Raw genomic sequence first — 20,374 nt, 5'->3', positions numbered from 1 at the left:
TCAACATTTTGGAAAATATCAGTGTCATAAGACCTTTATTTGCTGTACACATGTGGATGTGAACCCTCATTTGGATCTTTACTTTTCAATAAAGTTAGAGACTCTGAGGCTGCAGTCACAAAAAATAGTTTTTGAACATTTTATTGAGCAAGGAAAGGACAAGCAAATGTGGGCATTTTCAGAAGAAAGATAAAGGGAAAGATACTTGGGTGTTTTATTCTCAGCAGTCTAATCAACTGCTGATGTTGGTACTGGTAAGCATTCATCAAGGATAGGTCATCCACTGGAGTGATGAGGCAATGCCAGAGACATCTGCATCCTGCACTGCACCACTTGACATTAAGTTATATATTGTGACAGCTGGAGCTTATCAAGGCCATATCATTCTCCCAGGGGGCGTCATATACCTCAAAAGAGCAGAATTCATGCTAGAAAAGTAAACAAAGAAGGTTGATCAGTGCTTAATAAAGCTAGGATGAAATTAGATACTAGAACTGTTTGAGAAAATTTGGCTGGTGAATGTAAAAACCAACCTCTCCCAACTATACGGCACTCAGCCTTCTTAAGATGTGCCTGGTGATAGACAGCATAATGATGTCCATCTACCATATGACAAGTGTCTACCGTTAAGGGTCAGAAGCATTCCCTACTTTGTTCTTGTCAAAACATCCCCTTAAGGATAATTCTATGACTCCTTCAATCATCTCAGAAGGATACATTCTCTACACAGGACCCTCTCACTCCCAGAGAGGGTACATCCTAGGACATGGGAAATAGAAATTTCTGAAAGCTTCAGAGTAGAGAAAGTGGCAGGAAGAAATGCCAACATACTCAAATGCACTTTATCTCCAATGTACAACTCCCAGGGGTTAAGCCAGAATTGTGTGTTAAGAACAGCACCGATGGGCTGATTTTCATTGAGAAATGTGGACAGAAGCTTTCTTGGAAGTGGAAACATCTCTTCACAACAATGGAAACTATTGCTACCTCCTCCATTTTAACTAAGCCACACTACAGTGATCTCAGAGCACATAATTCACATTTTAACATACTCGGAAACTCAAATTATTTATATGTACAGATACACTGTTCCCCCTGTGCTGCTTATACTGTCAATACTTCCTAGATGTATTCTTAACTAAGTACACTACATTTACACATATATGTATTTTACCTGTATCACCTATGTATCTTTGAGCTTTTGACTAAGAAAATTCCAGACACTTTGAACAACATACACACACACAGACACACACACACACACACACACACACACACACACACACACAACACACACACACACACAAACGTTTTCTCCTCTATTTGCAAATACTTCCTTGTGAATGTATATCATCCCAAATGCACTTTCCCTAAATCACAAGGTTGTACATCCCTCTACTTTCACAAAAGGGTTATATCCTTACCTCCTGCTGACCAGCCTGGTCCTTTGCAGGACAGTTGGTCAAGTCAGCCTGGGTCTTCAAACAGGTTGTTTTGACTAGGATCACATCAAATAAAAATTTGGTTCCAGCCACCACCTAAGGTTAAATTAGAGATTCACTTTTACATTAAAATGAACTTCACGTGAGCTCTTTAAATTCCAGTAAGTGAATCAGGACACAGAGAGAAGAGTGTTTCTAATACTTTGGAAAATTATGTGGCTCAGAAGAACCAGCAGGTAAGGGTGCAATATCACCCCATGAGAACAACAATGTGTACCAACTAGAGCTTCCAGAGAATAAACCAAAAATCTATACATGGATTCACCTATGGCACCAATAATATATGTAGCAGAGGCTGTTCTTGCTGGGCAACAATGGAAGGAGAAGCCCTTGTTCGTGCCAAGGTTGGACCCCCAGTGTAATGGATTGTCAGGGAGAGAGATAAGTGAGTGTGAATGGGGAGGGGAACAGCCTTATAGAAGAAGGGGAAGAGGTGGAGATAGGTGTCTTATGGACAGGAAACTGGGAAAGGGAAAATATTTGAAATGTAAATAAATATCTAAAATATTATTGAAAAAGGAAATAACTCCAATAAAAAAAGAAAAAAAATGAGCACTGATTGCTCTTCCAGAGGTTCTGATTTCAATTCCCAACAACCACAGGTAGCAGACAACCATCAGTAATTGATCAGATGCCCTTTTCTGGTGTGTGTGAAGATAGCAATAGTGTACTCATGTAAATAAAATAAATACATCTTTTAAAAATTGTATTCATCAATTCAAGGCTGATCAGAGGACCAGTGATATCTGGAGGCTAAACAACAGGATTAACTTGAGACTCTAGCCAGAGATGAAGAAGTAGGTTTGTTCCAGTGAGTGGTGTCTGGGCACTCACTGAATCATTGTGAGAGGAGGAAATCCATTCTTTCCTTTTATTCCAACTCTTCCTGGCATGGACATAAAGACATGGGGTGCTTCACTTAAAGAATGTCTCAACACAAAAGACATATACTTTTACACTGTCTTCCCTTAAAGTACAACTATTAATAGGTATGTGTTTGAGTGTGAAATTTTCATATATGATTTTTATCGTTTATTTAATTAGAATTATATATTTTCCCACATGGAATCCCTGAATCATCCAGACAGATTTCTAGAGAAGCAAATGTGGAAAGCAGGCAAAGTGTTAAGAACCACATGAACCCTTAAGTGAATCACATGCCTGATATACCATTAAGCTTCATATTAATTAAATGAGATTCATCTTCTCTATTCAGTGTCCAATGTTCTATGATTCTCTAGTAGTTGTCATAATATGCCTGCATAAAGATGTTTATGTAGATATTTTTAATTTAAAAGTCAGATTTTCATAGGTGCCAGTCCATTATGCATAAAAGAGTGTCTAGAGAACCAAGAAATTAACATAATGTTGACAGAAAACCAAAACTAGACATGGAAGAAAGATTCAAGTGAACACATGAGGTGAGAGAAGGTGGTCTCAGTAACATTTTATTTAAGTATCCCGACCACTTAACTCTCATGTCCACTCATTAATTTCATCATTTAAAGTTTCAATCATGGATAATGAGAGAGTTTTCAAGAGACTCAGGATCCAGAATGATCTGCTGAAGGCAATTACATAATCCAATGGAAAATTTCCTTAATACTCACTTATCTAACTCTCATTAAAATTACGTTGGCAATCTAGAGGACCTCAATTTAGTTTCCTTTTATGAACTCTTGTAAAATAACTGAGGACTGCACAGGAAAATGTGAGTCCATATGAAAATGCTGTAGACGGGAATAACTGGGTTATTCTTTATATCATTGATATTAAGGGCAAGAAGAATAGATTTTCTCCATAGATGCATCATAACTCACTGCTGTGTTTGTATTTATATTAGTAACATCCACCATGTGCTTGAGAGATGGTCTCAGTGAGATGGTTAGATTTTGAAGGTTTTTTTTTTAAATATGATGGACTGCAAGTATATATTTTCTGCTTGCTTCAATGTTGACCCTATGGCTTAGCAGCCACTAGTATGGGCTATTGACCCCTGATTATTCTTGCAACAATCTCCTTTCAGCCCTCTCCATTGTGCTATCTTCAAGTAGATTCCCCGATGTTCCTCTACACAAGTATTGAGAAGGCAATACAGGCTACGATCCAAATATCAGATCTAGTGGAAGAGGAAACAATTTTTTGAAGCCAATTCCTGGGACAGTCAAAGGTAACCATGAAAAAAGAAGCTAAAGTCCTGAAGAGTGGTGGTACTCCTACTATAATGACTCATATAGGATCTAAGTCATCATTGTCTTTCAACCTGAAGATGCCAAAAGAAATAGTATTTTGCCTATATACTTATTCTTTATGATAAAGAAAGCCTGTTTTACATTTCTGTATGGAAAATCATTGGGTTTTCATCATTCAAACAGCTACCTCATACTCAGTAATATCCTATTAGGGTACCAATCCCTTCATGCAGTGGAAAAATATAGGCTTATCACCATGATGGGTGCAAGTGTTTATACACACAGTTCTGCAAATCTTTAAGGAAAGGAAGTTCAGACAAAAGAAATTTGTGAGGACCTGAAGCCATTCTGAGAGTGGCTAGTAATGGATCATGAGTACTGAGTGATTCTCTATATGAGAAATCTTTGTACAAACAGTTTCTTCATTTATCTGTAAAATCTTTTAAAATGTATAAAAGATTGCATTTTTACATGATGGAAAATATACACTGAAGAGTTTGCTAACAATACATGTAGATATTGCTAACCCAGATATGCATATCTTTGAGCTATTGGAGGAATCTGGATTAAAGTCAATCAAATATAATAGTAAAAATATATGCTGGATTGAATTAGAGCCCCTGTGCTATAGTTTTAAAAGCTCTTATATTGTTTAATATCATAAACAAGGTATGAATTGTATAAAATACTACAAATATCAAGAAGGAATTCTACTTGTGGTGAGAATATATTTTGTGGTCACATATTTATGTGTTTGCAATATCTACAGGCTTAAGAAGACTAACAATAATAAGGTTTTCCCAGATCTGTTGAAGAGCCACTGTTCTTGTGTGTTGGAGAAGTTTAGCAAGAAACAGACATGCACACACTCGCATCATACTCTTACATTTCAAAGGAGTAAAACAAGTTATTGCAATTTGGGTAAACTAACCTACATGTACTTTCAGAGGACAGAACATATCTCATCAAAAGACATAATGAAGTACATAACATGTGAATATTGCCAATATGTCCAAGTCAACTCACTAGATACAAAGCAGACTGAATTAGAACCCGACAGCAATACGTTGGCGAGAATGGTAGATGGAGTAAACAGACATACCTGTCCCTCTATAATTCAGGCCTTCTCAATGAAGGATAACATACCTGCTTTTGGACATTCTTCACTTCCAACACACGGCTCAGGTACAAGTCACTGTTGTTTTCATTGTACTGGCTGACAGCAAAGTTCAGTGATTCTCTGGCCCCTTCGTCTTCCATGCTAGATTTCTCTATGCCACCCAGAATGTGACCCATCACAGGGTAAGTGCACAGGTTCAGAACTAGCATGAAGGTGGTCAGCAGAAACAGTCGAGCATGGAGCAAGTAGGCCATGTTCTTCTCGAAATGGACTTCGATCCAAGGTTAGAAGAGGAACTGCAGTGAACCTCGATCAGGTAGTGAGTACAGACTTCAAATGCATTAGCCTTTTATTCTCTGTTCTTAGTTTACATTGGCTCCTTTCCACTACCATATGTTTTTTCACCTTTTCCCTCCTTTTACTAGTTCTCCTTTTTACTATTTATTTTCTCTCTTGTGATTCTTCCTAAAGGGTGCCAGAACTTAATCCTCTTCTGTCTTATTCTGGGACACATCTTCCCATTCCATACATCCCCATCACCTCTCTATTTCACCTATTTCTTATCCTCCAAAGTTCCAGATTATCTCTTCACCCTAGCTTTCTCCACAAATCTTATTCTTCATTCTTTTAGCTTTAGTTGGTTGGTCTTCTTGCTTCACCAAATTTATCACTCTTCTCTGGCTTCCACATTCCTTCAAGATCTAACCTGAACACTTTGTGGTCCAGAAACTCATTGGCTTTGGGATCCTGACAGAACAGTATCATCCAAGCTCAAATTAAACAAGTACTCATGGAAGGGTTTTATTTCAGGAGTTATAGTGTCATTCAGTAATGCCCTCTTCTGAGACAAAACTTCTGAAACAACCTGTGATTTATCAAAATGTAAGTGGATTTTTTTCCACATCCCATTAACAGCAGTCATTACATTTATTACAGGAAGCTTCTTGAAGGTAGCTTTCTGGCTTACACTCTTTGGTCAGAGGGCCAGGACAGGAAATACCCATCTGTCACATATCTTGTGGCTGGTTAACTAGAGAATAATTAGATACATAGGGAAAAGTGCAACAGGCCTGGAGTCATATCTCAGAGGTCAAAAATCTTAATGTTCTTCCTGAAATCAGCATATAATTACTGATAATCCAGATATATTAGAAATAGTTTAATAACCCGCTAAATGGAAGCAGTGCTTCTTGGTTCTCAGGTTATTTTACTCACACACACACACACACACACACACACACACACACACGCACACACACACACACAATACACACACACACACACATACACCCAACACACACACACACACACACACACACATAGAGAGAGAGAGAGAGAGAGAGAGAGAGAGAGAGAGAGAGAGAGAGAGAGAGAGCTGCATGCATGCAATGCACACAGACACACTTGTGTATAACTACAAGGAATAGATATTAACATTTATTAACAAAAATAAAATTTAACCTGGGTTTCTTTGTCATGTATATCACATGTGTAGAGAGGCCCTTATAACTTAACCTAGTAAAATAATCCATTATTACTAAATTTCCTGATATTTTGATGGTCATATTATTATAACTTTATTTCAGTCACATTACACATGGCAGACCCATAAGATTTACAAGTTGAAATCAAGTGTACTGGACAATATTATGTACTTTTTAGCTATTTTTTTTCAGTTACTTTTGCTCGGCTAACAGGAATAAAGTCAACATCTGTTCAGTCTAAAATACAAAACATGTCCTGATGATGATAATAAAAAGTTTTGTGAAAATAAATAATTGATATTATCAATTATATTCTCATGTTTTACCAGTTCTTTGGTCATATTTCAGGTAGTACTATACATACATTAAAATATTCAAAGTAAAAGTCAATGAGTTATATAAAACTCATTTCAAATAAACTCAAAAATATATATTCAAAATAAAAAATCTGTCAAGATCTTCAAAATGAGTTATACTTCTCTTTGAGTTTCTCAGCTGTTTGATGTTCTTTAAATTCCTATGATCATTTCTTCTTTGAGTAACCAGGCTTCATGCTTAGTTGTTAATTACATTGTATTTAAAATGTATCGAGACCTTTTATGTGATATAAATTCGATTAAGGATCATAGTCATTGCTCTTCTTCAGCCTGATGTTCGATTTCTGAAACAAGTGGATCTCTTCATGTTCATGAGTCAAAGAATAGTATACCACAGTTCCTTGAAAACAGTCCAAAATTCAGAGAGAAATTCTGAATTCCTTAAGTTGTATTTTTCCTTTTTACACAATATGATTGAATTTCAGACACTTATTTTTACTGTCTTGGGAATATATTTTGCCTTCAGGTAATAAATCAGAACTTCTTCTTTGGCAGAAAGGAAGAAAGGAATGTGTTAAAATTTCTCCTCGCTCAACCATCAGTTTACAGAGACATGTGAAAACCTGTGGTTGGACATAAAAGGAATATTATTATTTCTCTGCATGATTTACTGTGGGAGAAAATACCACCGACAGAAGAAAGACTACACACATAATATGTGTGACCTGATTTTTATCAGCTCTTCGTCTCATGGAATTTGTATTTTGCAAGATCAATATTTGTTTCTCTCTCATTCTTTAAAATATTTCACTTTTTTATTTTACATTTCAAATGTTAAAACATTTCCCAGTTCCTCTTCCAGGAACCTCTTATCTCATTCCTCTCCCCTTTCATCTATGAGGGTGTCCCACCAACCTCCACACCCCTTCTTGCCTCCCAGGAATTACATTACCCTGCACTGGGCTCCAGCCAAGGCACATCCAAGGGCTTCTTCTCCCATTTGTATCCAATATGGCCGTGCTCTGCTACAAATGCAGCTGCTGCGATGGGTCTGTCCTGGTTTACAGTTAAGATGGTATATTAATCCCTGGGAACTCGGGTTGTTTGGCATTGCTTTGATTATTGATTTGTACAGGCCTTTAGCTCCTTCAATCATGTCTGTAACTCCTCCATTGTGGACCCAGTTCGCAGTTCAATGATTGGCTGTGAGCATTCACCTCTGTATTTTTCACCCTCTGGAAGGCCTTCTAAGAAAACAGTAATATCAGTATCCTGTTCACTATTCACTCCTTCGCATCAGAAATATAACGGGGTTTGGTGGCTGTATGTATATGGCCAAGATCCTCAGTTGGAGCAGGCTCTCCATGGCCATACCTCAGTCTCTACTCTAAGTTTTGCCTTCATATAACTTCCCGGTAATATTTTTGATCCTGCTTCTAAAAGGACTGAGGCATCCACACTTTTGTTATCTTTCTTCTTGAACTTCCTTTGGTCTGTGGAATGTATCTTCAGTAATCATCATTTTGGGCTTATATCCATTTAAAAATCGGTGTACAATGTGTTGTTTTTTTGTGAATTGGTTACCTCACACAGGATGATATTTTCTAGTTCCATCCTTTTGTCTATGTATTTCAGGAAGTCATTGTTATTAGTAACTGATTATTACTCCGTTGGGTAGGTGAACAACGTTTGATGTATCCATTCCTCTGTTTAAGGAACTCTGGGTTCTTTTCAGCTTTTGATATTATAAATAATGCTGCCATGAGCATAGTGGAGCCCAGTAGTAGTATACCTGGATTCTCAGGTAGTACTATGTCCAATTTTCTTAGGAAACAGCAGACTGTTTTACAGAGTGGTTGTATCAGCTGGCCATCCCACCAAAAATGGAGGAGTATTTCTCTTTCTCCACAGCCTTGCCAGGAACTCCCCTCAATGAGTTTTTGAACTTACACATTCATACTTGTATGTGGTAGAATCTCATGGTTGTTTTTATTCGAATTTCCCATATGAGTATGGATGTTGTATAGTTCCTTAGGTACTACTCAGTCATATGATATTCCTCAGCTGAGAATTCTTTTTTAGCTTTTGACAAAATTTTTCATAGGTTATGTATTCTCTGGAATGGAACTTTTTGAATAATTAGAATAGATTGGATATTAGCCATTTATTGGATTCAGGATTGGTAAAGATATTTCCCAATATGATGGGTGCCATTTTGTCCTGATGAAAGTGTCCTTTGCTTTTTAGAAGCTTTATAATATTATGTAGTCTCATTTGTCAATTCTTGATCTTGGAGAATAAGCCACTGGTCTTCTGATCAGGAAATTTCCCCAGTGTCCAGGTGTTTGAAGCTCCTCTCCACATATTCTTCTATTAGGTTGAGTGTATCTGCTTTTCCTTGAGGTCCTTGATCTACTTGGACTTTAGCTCTGTAAAGGGTGATATGTATAGGTCAATTTATATTCTTTTACAGGCTGACCTCCAGTTGAACCTGGGACATTGTTGAAAATGTTATTTTTTCCACTGAATGGATTTAGCTCTTTTTTCAGAGATAAATATAGAATACATATGTGGGTTAATTTTTGGGTTTTCCTTTAAAGTTAACAAACTTTTTTTTCACTATTGGTGTTCTATTCAGGTAATTACTTCTGCCAGTGTATTCAAGGCAATTTCACACTTTCTCTTCTAGTAGATTTACTGTGTCTTGTAATATGTTTTGGTCTTTATCTCACTATAACTTGAGCTTTGTGCAAGGTAATAATGTTGACTATCTGTGTTCTTCTACATCAAGACTTCCACCTAGACCAGAATAATTTGTTGATTATGCTTCCTTTTTTTCATTGCATAGTTTTGTTCCTTTATCAAAAATTAAATATTCATGGGCACATAGGCCATTTTCTGTGTATTTTTAATTCACATCCTTTGATCAACTTTTTTGTGGTTATGCTAATACCATGTATTAAATACAAATATAGACATAAATGTAAATCAATGAACACAGCAATGATCATTTCAGTTAATGTTTGGAACTGATATGGTAACAAATATGTATTTATATATATATCTGTATATAGATGCCTAACAAATATAAACTCAAGATGCATCAAAATGTGTATTCACAAGTATAGAATACTTTTTTTAACAAAACATGCAAAAACACCCATAGCTCTTCTCATGTTAGAAGAGATCAGGAAATCTCAAAAATTCCAGGACATTTGAAGACCTGTATGAAATTACTGACTACCCATTGAGAATCAGCCTATGAAAACAATGTGTCAGCTTGGGATCTTATATTTTGACGTATTCCGCAGTAAAAACAGACAAATAAGCCACAGTAAATGGAATAATCAGGTTGCATTTATATAATCAATTGCATGATTTTGTGTGTACGTATGTGGTTATTTCCATGTATATAGATCTGTGTGTGTGTGTGTGTGTGTGTGTGTGTGTGTGTTCATGTATAAAATTTAAAGAAGAACCCACAAATATTTTAGAGAGAAGATACAGAAAAAATATATGAAGGATGTAGTAGATGAGAAAAAATATGATATACAGTTTGGTTTATTTTGGTCTTTTACCCACAAGCTCACTGAATTCTATCTGGCCTTACCACTTGTTTATTTTACCGAAGACAATACTTGCATTTTCTTCACACTATATTTTCTGTTCTCTTCATATGACCATACAGGAATCAAGATATGGCTTTTCTGCATCACTTTTTGGTGTCCAACTTGTGTAACTTGCCCCTAGTTCAGAATCTCTTCTGTATGTAACCATTTTTCTTACACTCTTAAAATTCTAAGACCTCACTCTACTTCCTTCACAATAGTATGCAATATACATTGTCCCCTTTTGATCTTTACTAAGTTGATACCCATAGCCTACACAAGTTGTAACTTTTATTTGAGCATTCAAATGCATATACCTTCATGATTTAACAATTTCTGTATCATAAACTTATTTGTTTAATATTCCTGAGAGGGCAGAAGTATCCAGTGTTATGGTCTACAATTGTCCTTTAAAGATGATATTTCAAAGGCTCCAAGAACTTTCAGTTCTGCCCTTTTCTAGGTACCATTTTTGGCAATATGATGAAACAACCTTTCCCTGGGACAATGGTAGGATATTATCTTTCCACAACTCATTAGCACCAGTCATTACATTTGTAAAGGAAGTTACTTGTATGTTGGTTGATGCGTTCCTCCCTGACCTTATCAGTGAATTTATTGTAACGTGTGTCCAATACCTTCTGTCCTTTGATTTACACATATTTCATCTAAAATGAGTTAGAGTTTAGAAAAAAATCATGGAGAGGTAGTTCATAGTTTAATAACAGTGTGTTATACCTTTTTATATCAAATAATAATTGACACACTCAATCACACATGTGCTAATATCCCACTTAATCTAGCCAATTAATATTTGAATATTCTCTTAGATGTTTCTAAGTTGTCAGGTTCACTATTCTTTCACCATATTCACAATAGGAATCCCAGAATTTTGTCCTCATGAGATACCTTTTCATATTATAATACCTTTTTCCCCTCCATCTTTATTAAATTGGATATTTCTTATTTATATTTCAATTGTTATTACCTTTCCCTGTTTCTAGGACAACATCCCCCAACCCCTCTCCTTCCCTTCTCTATGGGTGTTCCCCTCCCTGACCTCCCCCCTTTACCACTCTCCCCCTACAATCCCGTTCACTGGGGATTCAGTCTTCGCAGGACCAAAGGCTACCCCTTCCAATGGTGACCTACTAGGCTATTCATTGCTACCTATGCAATTGGAGCCCATGGTCAGTCCATGTATAGTCTTTGGGTAGTGGCTTAGTCCCAGGAAGCTCTGGTTGGTTGGCAAAGTTGTTCATATGGTGTCTCAAGCCCCTTCATGCTCTTTCATTGCTTTATCTGAATCCTTCAACAGGTTGATTTCATTCTGCAGTGTTTGGAATTATTTATTATAGAGAACTTTAGATCCTTTGCTTGTTTGCCATGAAATAATTGTTTTCCTTCTTATTCAGTGTCATCTTCTTCTACTACTTCCACTACTATTTATTCTCCTCCCCCTCCTCCTCCTGTTCCTCCTCCTCCTCTTCTTTTTCTTCTTCTCCTCCTAATTCTCCTCTTCTTCTTCCTCTTCCTCCTCCTCCTTCTCCTCCTCCTCCTTTTCCTCCTCCTCCCATTGCTCCTTCTCCTCCTTCCTCCTCCTCCTCTTCCTCCCTCCTCCTCCTCCTCCCTTCTTCTCCTTCCTTCTTCTCCTTCTCCTCTCCTCCCCTCTTCCTTCCTCTTCTCCTCCTCCCTTCTTCTGTCCTCCTCCTCCAATGGCGACAACAATCCTCCTTCCTTTTTTAGTCTCCTCCTCCTCCTCCTCCTCATTGATACTCCTCCTTTTAATCTTCCTCCTCCTTCTATTTCTGATGCTGATGCTGATGCTGATGAAAACAATGACAATGACGACAACAATGACAGTATTTAGATTTTAGGAGTTTTCTTTAAATTGTTTTCTGTGTTCCTACACTTTGTACTTCTCATTGATATATGAAATGATGTTGAATTTTAATCTGCTCATTGCTGAAAGTAGTGTCCTATGTATTATTTTCTCTCAAGGTTTTATCGACTTTATGTAGGACAATAATATTCTGTTGAAATACAGTATAAAAACATTTCTTGTCTTTTATTATATAGATCTGAAGTAAACAAATTTTATTGTATTGGGCTATCAGTTAGGAGGGCTAAAATTGACAAGTATCTCTGTAGGAATGTGAAGAATACTGAACATAAAAGCACAGTTATTAGGCCTGTTAACTGGTATACTATTTTAGTCCTCATAAAGAAAGCAACAGAAATACCAAAATTCATATTTTTCCTACTGCAGATTTTTTCATATCAAAGTATTCTTTTTCACTTCAGAGATTCATGCAAGTCTTTGTTCATTGCTCCTCTATTCACAGTAACTAGGCATAGATCAGCATAGATATCTATCACTTGAATCATGAATAATCATGATGTGGAAAATATGCAAAAGAATATTCAATTTTAAAGTAAAATTAACTATGACTCCTTAGAACTGACTCTTCTTTCAGTGGCAAAAAGTAATTAAGTGACATTTTCAAAGCTATCTTCATGTCTTCTTCTCTTATTTAGCGATGGACTTATTCCTGAAAAAAATCGTAGGGTTGAGCAGATAATCAAAATATATAATTCAGGTAATATTCTCAATCAAGACATCACTTTTGCAAGCACAGATCAGCCACATCTACTTTTTATTTTAAAAAGCCCGTCCTCCAAAACACATCTGATTCATTCCTTGCTTGTCTTTGCTGTTGATGCTTTTGCTGCTGCCACATACACCAATGGACACCACACACCTCACGCATTTCATATACTATAGTTTCCACTTAAATTTATTGAAATACATTCCTGCTGATAATTTGGGATGAGTGACTGTGAGTGTGTGTGTGTGTGTGTGTGTGTGTGTGTGTGTGTGTGTGTGTAATTTGTCGTCTACATTGATGCTGATTTCCAATATGCATTGTAGTTCGAGTGGGAGATAGGCTACTCTTTGAAAATATAGACTTGCCTAACAAAAAATATATGTCTTTAGGAGGATAGAACATGAGAACAATCTACTTTTTGGTGCTGAAGCATTGCCAAATGCTATGGGGAAGAGAGCAGGAATTTCAGTATTTTGGGTAATCCTGAGAGTTCAGAGATGACAACTACTTTGATCACATTCCTGGCTCACTAGAAACCTGCCTAGTGCCTTCTTCTGTGACCTCTGGTTATAGGAACCTGGGAGAAGTCAAGGCCAGGAAATTACAGTTTTCTGCCTGTCCTCCAGAGGTGAAAACCAGAGGCCTGGTGTGCAGACATAACTGAGAGCAGAGATAAGACCAACTCTTCTGCTCAAAGCAGCCCAAATAGTGTCCTCAGGACACACAAACAAAGAGCAGACTAGGACAAGACACTTCCTGTTTCTGCCTGTGCCTAGATTCAACAGGAATCTACAGATCTCGATTCCGCAATCCCGCTGGAAGAAAACAGGTTTATAGTAGTTCTGAGGCATGAACTTACAAGACGTTCAATCTACTGTCACATACAGCAAGACAAGCCAACAACAGAGACAAAATGATGATGAGAGGCAAGTGCAGGAAAATAAGCAACAGAAACAAAAACTACTTGTCATTATTAGACACCAGTTCTCACACCATGGGAAATACTGGATATGCAAACACACCAGAAAAGCAAGATTTGAATTTAAAATCACATCTCATGATAGAAATAGTGGACTTTAAGTATGATATATAATATTTCCTTAGAGAAATAACGTGCAACACAGGTACACAAGTCGAACCTGTACAGAGGAAATATAAAAGTCCATTAACATTATACAGGAAAATACAACCAAACAGGTGAAATAATTGAACAAAAACCATCCATGATCTAAAAATGGAAATAAAAACAATAAACAAATTACAAAGCGAGACAACAGTGGACACAGAAAACCAAGGAAAGATATAAGGAGGCATAGAAACAATCGTCAGCAACAGAATACAATAGATAGAAGAGAGAATCTCAAGGACAAAAGATACTGTACAAAACATGGACAGAACCATCAAAGATAAGGTAAAAGGCCAAAGACTCCTTTCATAAAAATTTCAGGAAATCCAGGACACAATGTAAAGTTTAAACCCGAGGATAATAGGTATAGCAGAGAGTGAACAATCACAACTTAAAATGTCAGTAAATGCCTTCATCAAAATTATAGCTGAAAATGTCCCAAACCTAAAGAAAAGTATGCACCCAAAGATAAAAGGAGATTACAATAAAACAAACAGAGTGGACTAGTAAATATGTTCCTCCTGTCTCATATTAGTCAAAACACCAAATGCACGAAACATTAAGAATTTTAAAGCAGTAAGGGAAGAAGGTCAAGTAATATATGAAGGCAGACCTTTCAGATTTACACCATACTTCTCATTAGAGACAATGAATGCCAAAAGATATTGAACAGATGTCATACAGATCCTAAGAGAACAAAAATGACAGCTCAGGCTACTATATCCAGTAAAACAATGATAGAGAAATGAAGATACTCCATGACAAAACCAAATTTACACAATATTGTTCTAGAAATCCAGCCCTACAAAGGATAATAGATGGAAAGCTCCAACACAAGTAGGGAAATTACTCCATAATACAGCAAGAAAATAATCTCTTTGTAATGACACCAAAATAAGACAGACACACATGCATAAACCCAACTCTATCAACAAAAATAGCAGGAATAAATAATCACTAATCCTTAATATCTCTTAACATCAATGTAATCAATTCCCCAATAAAAATACATAGACTAAGAGACTGGATACCTAAAGAGGGCCAAGAATTTAGCTGCACACCAGAAACACAACTCAGTGACAAAAACAGCTTCTACCTCAGAATAAAAGACTGAAAAAGTTTTTGCAAGCAAATGGTCCCAAGAAACAAGCTAGAGTAGCCATTCTAATATCAAATAAAATAGACGTTGGCCAGAAGTTACTGAAGAGGATAAGGAAGGACACTTCATATTAGTCAAAGGAAAAATCCACCAAGATGAACTCTCAATCCTAAATGTCAATGATCCAAACGAAAGGGCACCTACATTCATAAAAGAAACATTACGAAAGCTCAAGTAACACACTGCAATCACAAGATAATAGTAGGAGATTTGAACATACCACAATCATCATTGGAACGATCATGGAAACATAAATTAAACAGAGACATGGAGAAACTAACAGAATTTTAGAACCAAATATGCTTAGCAGATATTTATAGAACATTTCATCCTAAAACAAAAGAGTATACTTTCTTCTCAGCACCTCATGATACCTTCTCCAATATAGAACATCTAAACGGTCATCCAACAGGACTCAATGGATACAAGAAGATAGAAATAATTCCATTCATCCTATCATATCAATCCCAGAATAAGGCTTGCCTTCAATAACAACAAAAGCAACGTAATTCCTGCATACAATATAAGTTGAACAATGCACCACTCAGTGTTAATTTTGTAAAGGAAGAAAAACAGAAAGGAGTTAAAGACATTTAGAATTTGCTGGAAATGAAGGAACAAAATACACAAAATTATGGGACACAATGGTAAAATCAATAAGTAGAAAACAAATAGCTCTGAGTGTCTCCACAAAGAAGCTGGAGAGAGAAAACAGTAGGTTGTTGACAGCACACCTAAATGCTCTAGAACAAAAAGAAGTAAAAGTACCCAACAGCAATACGCAGCATGAAGTAATCAAACTAGTGGCTGAAATCAACCTAGTATAAGCAAAAAGAACTGTACAAAGAATCAACAAAGCCATTAGTTTTTTCTTTGAGTAAATCAAGAAGATAGATCAACCCATAGCCAGACTAGTAGAGGGCATCGAGAGTGTATTGAAAATATCAAATCAGAATTGGAAAGGGAAAAAACATAAGAGCAGAATCCGAGGAATTCAAAGAGTTATCTGATACTACTATTTAAATTTTTTTTGAACAAAATGGGGAAATCTGGCTGAAAAGACTAATTTGCTGGACAGATACCAGGTACCAAACTTAAATCTGAATCAGATAAACTATCTAAATAGTCCCATAACTGGTAAAGAAATAGAAGTAGTAATTAAAAGTTTCTCAACAAAAAAGAGCCCAGAACCAAATGGGTCTAATGCAAAATTCTTTTAGGCCTTCATAGAAGACCTAGTACCAATACTGTTCATACTACTCCACAAAATAGAAACAGACAGAACACTAAACAAATTCTTTTATGAATTCACAATTATGCTTAAACCGAAACCAAACAAGGAGCTAACAAGGAAAGAGAATGTCAGAACAATATCCCTTAAGAAAATCAATGCAAACATAATCAATATAATTCTCACAAAACAAATATAAGAATCCATCTAGACCATTACCCATCTTAATCAAGTAGACTTCATCCTAGCAGTGCAGGTATGATTCAATATAGGGAAATCCATAACTGAAATCCACTATATAAACAAACTCAAAAAAAAATCAAACAAATATATCATTAGCTGCTGAGAGAACATTTTGAAAAACTCAACAGCCCTTCATGATAAAAGTCTTGGAAAGATTACAGAATCAAGGCTGATATTTAACAAATAGGAAAAGGAATATGCGGCAATCCATTAGCCAACATCAAAATATATGGAGAGAACTAGAAACAGTCCCACTAAATCAGGGACTAGAGAAGACTGTCCAGTCTCTCCCTACTTACTCAATATAGCACTCGATGGTAGAGACAGAACAATCAGACTACAAAGGATTTCAAAGGGATACAAGTTGCATAGGAAAAAGTCAAACTATCAGTATTTGTCAATGTTAAGATAGTATATTTGAATGACAACACAGTTCCACCAGAGAATTTCTAAGCCTAATAAAAATTTAAACAATGTGACTAGGTACAAAATTAACTCTTACAAATCAATAGCCTTCCTCTACTCAAAGGATAAACAGTCTGAGAAAGAAATTAGGAAAATGACACCCAACATAGTAGTCACAAATGACATAAAATAACTCGTTGTGACTCTAACCAAGCAAACAAAATGACTGGACTGCAATTACTTCAAGTCTCTAAATAAAGAAATTGAAGATTTCAGAAGAGGAAAGAACACTCATGCTCATGGTTTTGCAGGATAGATATCGCAAAAATGGACATTTACCAAGTGCAATTTACTGTTTCAATGTAATTCCTATTACCATTCCAACTTAATTCTTCATACAGTCAGAAAGAGTATTTTGCAAATTCATTTGGAATATCAATAGATCCAGCATGGTGAAAACTATCCTAAGGAATAAAGAACATCTTGGTGAATCACCGTCAATACCTCATTCTGTATTACAGAAGAATTGGTACAGAGAAAGGCAGGTAGATCAATGCAGATTTCAGAAATGATCTCAAACACCTGTGTTCACTTGAAATTTAAAGCGGCAAATCATTTGCGGGATAAAAGATAGCAGTTTTTTTCATTTTTAATAAGGTATATTTCTTTTTTCTTTTTTTCTCCATCTTTATTAAATTGGGTATTTCTTGTTTACATTTCAATGGTTATTAGCTTTCTAGGTTTCTCAGGCAAACATCCCCCTTACCCCTCCCATTCCCCTTTTGTATGGATGTTCCCCTCCCCATCCTCCTCCCATTACTGCCTCCCCCCAACAATGCCTTTCACAGGGGTTCAGTCTTGGCAGGAACAAGGGCTTCCTCTTTCACTGGTGTCCTAACAAACTGTTCATTGCTACCTATGCAGTTGGAGCCCAGGGTCAGTCCATGTATAATATCTAGGTAGTGGTTTAGTCCCTGGAAGCTCTGGTTGGTTGGCATTGTTGTTCATATAGAGTCTCAAACCCCTTCAAGCTCTTTCAGTCCTTTCTCTGATTCCTTCAACAGGGGTCTGATTCCCAGTTCAGTGGCTTGCTGCTGAAAAATATAGCATTTTCAATAAATGATTCTGATTCAACTGAAGTCAGCATGGAGAAGAATACAAATGAAGTCATTCGTATTGCCTTGTAACAATATTAAGTACAAGTGAATGTAGGACCTCCATATAAAATCATATACACACAAAGTAATAGAAAAAACAGGAAGGAAGAGACGCAAACCTATGGTCACTGGGAAAAAATTTCCTGAACAAAAGAGCAATTGCTTAAGCTCTAACATAAAAATTCAGCAAATGGGAACTCAAAAAACTGCAAATCTTCTATAAGGCAAAGGACACTTTTACTGGGACAAAAATGGAAAACAAACAATTGGGAAAAGATCTTTATCCATATTACATCTGATAGAGGAGTAATGTACAATATATGTGCAGAGAAATCATGAAGGTAGATATTAGAAAGCCAAATATCATTATTAAATATAAGATACAGATCTAAAGAAAGAATTCTCAGCTGAGGAATATTGAATTGCTGAGAAGTACATGGATACATTCAAAATCATAGACATCTGGGAAATACAAATGAAAACAACCCTGAGATTCTACCTCACAATAGTCAGAATGGCTAAGATAAGGAACTCAGGTGACAACAGATGCTAGCAAATATGTGCCGATAGAGAAACACTCTAAGTTGGATCTTCATGTGAAGTGGGTTCTGATTGGCATTTCCTTCGGTCTCTGCTCCAAACTTTGTTTCAATATTCTCTGAAGCATCCAACTGAATTGTTGGTGTGAATGCAACCTGCTACAACCTCTCTGTATATAATTCTGGAGGTTACACAGATAATTGGATATTGTACTACCCAAATGATGCTCCAACCTATCAAAAAGATAGATGCACCAGTATGATCATGGCAGCCTTATTTACAATAGCTAGGAGCTGAAAAGAACTCAGATGCCCTTTAAAAGAGGAATTGATAGAGAAAAAGTGATACATCTACACAACAGAGCACCACACAATATTAAACCAATAACATTATGACACTCATATAGAAGTGGATGGAATTAGAAAATATCATCCTGAATGAGGTAACCCAAAGCAAAAAATATGCACATGGTATGCATTCACCCATAACTGGATATTAGCCTAAAACCTCAAATCACCCTTGATACAACCCACAGAACACATGAAACTCACGAAGAAGGACGATCAAGGAGTAATGCTGCACTACTACTTAAAAGCGTGAACAGAAATATTCATAGGAGAGGATATTGAAGCAAAGATTGGAGCAGAGACTGAAGGAAATGCCAATCAGAGCTTACCTCGTATGAAGATCCAGTGCACATATATAGAACCACCAAACGTAGACAATATTGAGGAAACCAAAACTGTATGTGACATGAGCCTGATATAGCTGTCTCCAGAGAGAACGTTCATAGGCTCAGCCAGAACATGACAAATAGGGAGGCTAATGCTAGCAAGAAAACATTGAATTGAGAATGGGGTCTCTGTTGGAGGAGTTATGGGAAGGACTGAAAGAGTGGAAAGGGCTTACAACCCTAAGAAAAACAAAATCATTCAACCAAAGCTTGCAAGGTCTAAACTATTGCCCAATGAGTGCACATGGTCAGACCCATGCCTCCAGCTGCATATGTAGCCGAGGATGGTCTTATTGGGCATCAATTGTAGGAGAAATCCTTAGTCCTGACATACTTGCACTCCCCAGTGTAGGAGAAAAACAGGTTGGGGAGGTGAGAAAGAGGAATGTTTGCGGAAGGGGAACACCCATTAGAAAAAGGTGGAGAGGGATGGTGTAGGTGGCTATGTACAGAAAACTAGGAATAGGAATACATGTGACATGTAAATAAAAAATATCCAATAAAAGTAAAACAGAAAAAGAAAAGTCCCCTCTCAACAGGTCCAGATTTCCAGGAGGAATGGGAGTTGATAAACCTAAGTAACTTGGAGTCTAGCTGCAAAAGAAAATAGGCACTAGATTTCTGTTCATGTCATGTATTCTAGCTGTTCCCATACACCCAAAATTTACAATATACTAGTATAGAATGAAATGTTAGAGCCATGATTGTATCCAAGGGCATGCACAAAATAATCTTAAATAATCATACTTTAAAACAAAAATATGAAGCCACCCAATGTTTTGATGATGAGAATAGAAGAAAAGAACATGTAATAGACCAGTAAATTAAGTCTCTGGATTTTGCTACAGATAGAGAATGGTTCATTATTTTATGGTTTCCAATAACCCTTTTCTTGCTCTATCAGTGTTAATGCCATGGAATGATGATATCAGATTTTTTGTAGTAAAT

The 20,374-nt window shown here is 36.6% G+C and overlaps 1 protein-coding gene across 1 annotated transcript; it reads right to left on the bottom strand.

The window, feature by feature from the left end:
• Positions 1-344: 344 nt before the first annotated feature.
• Positions 345-5,068, bottom strand: LOC116900683 (cystatin-S-like). The gene is made up of 3 exons (XM_032902386.1): positions 4,841-5,068; positions 1,425-1,538; positions 345-428 (listed from the first exon to the last, which is right to left on the bottom strand). Exons 1-3 carry the CDS (start codon positions 5,066-5,068, stop codon positions 345-347), a joined length of 426 nt encoding a protein of 141 aa, XP_032758277.1.
• Positions 5,069-20,374: the final 15,306 nt, after the last annotated feature.

This window comes from Rattus rattus, chromosome 5 (genome assembly GCF_011064425.1).
Source record: "Rattus rattus isolate New Zealand chromosome 5, Rrattus_CSIRO_v1, whole genome shotgun sequence".
Classification (NCBI taxonomy): Eukaryota; Metazoa; Chordata; class Mammalia; order Rodentia; family Muridae; genus Rattus; species Rattus rattus.
The sequence above is the reverse complement of the archived record's forward strand: the minus strand, read 5'-3'. Positions and strand labels throughout refer to the sequence as shown.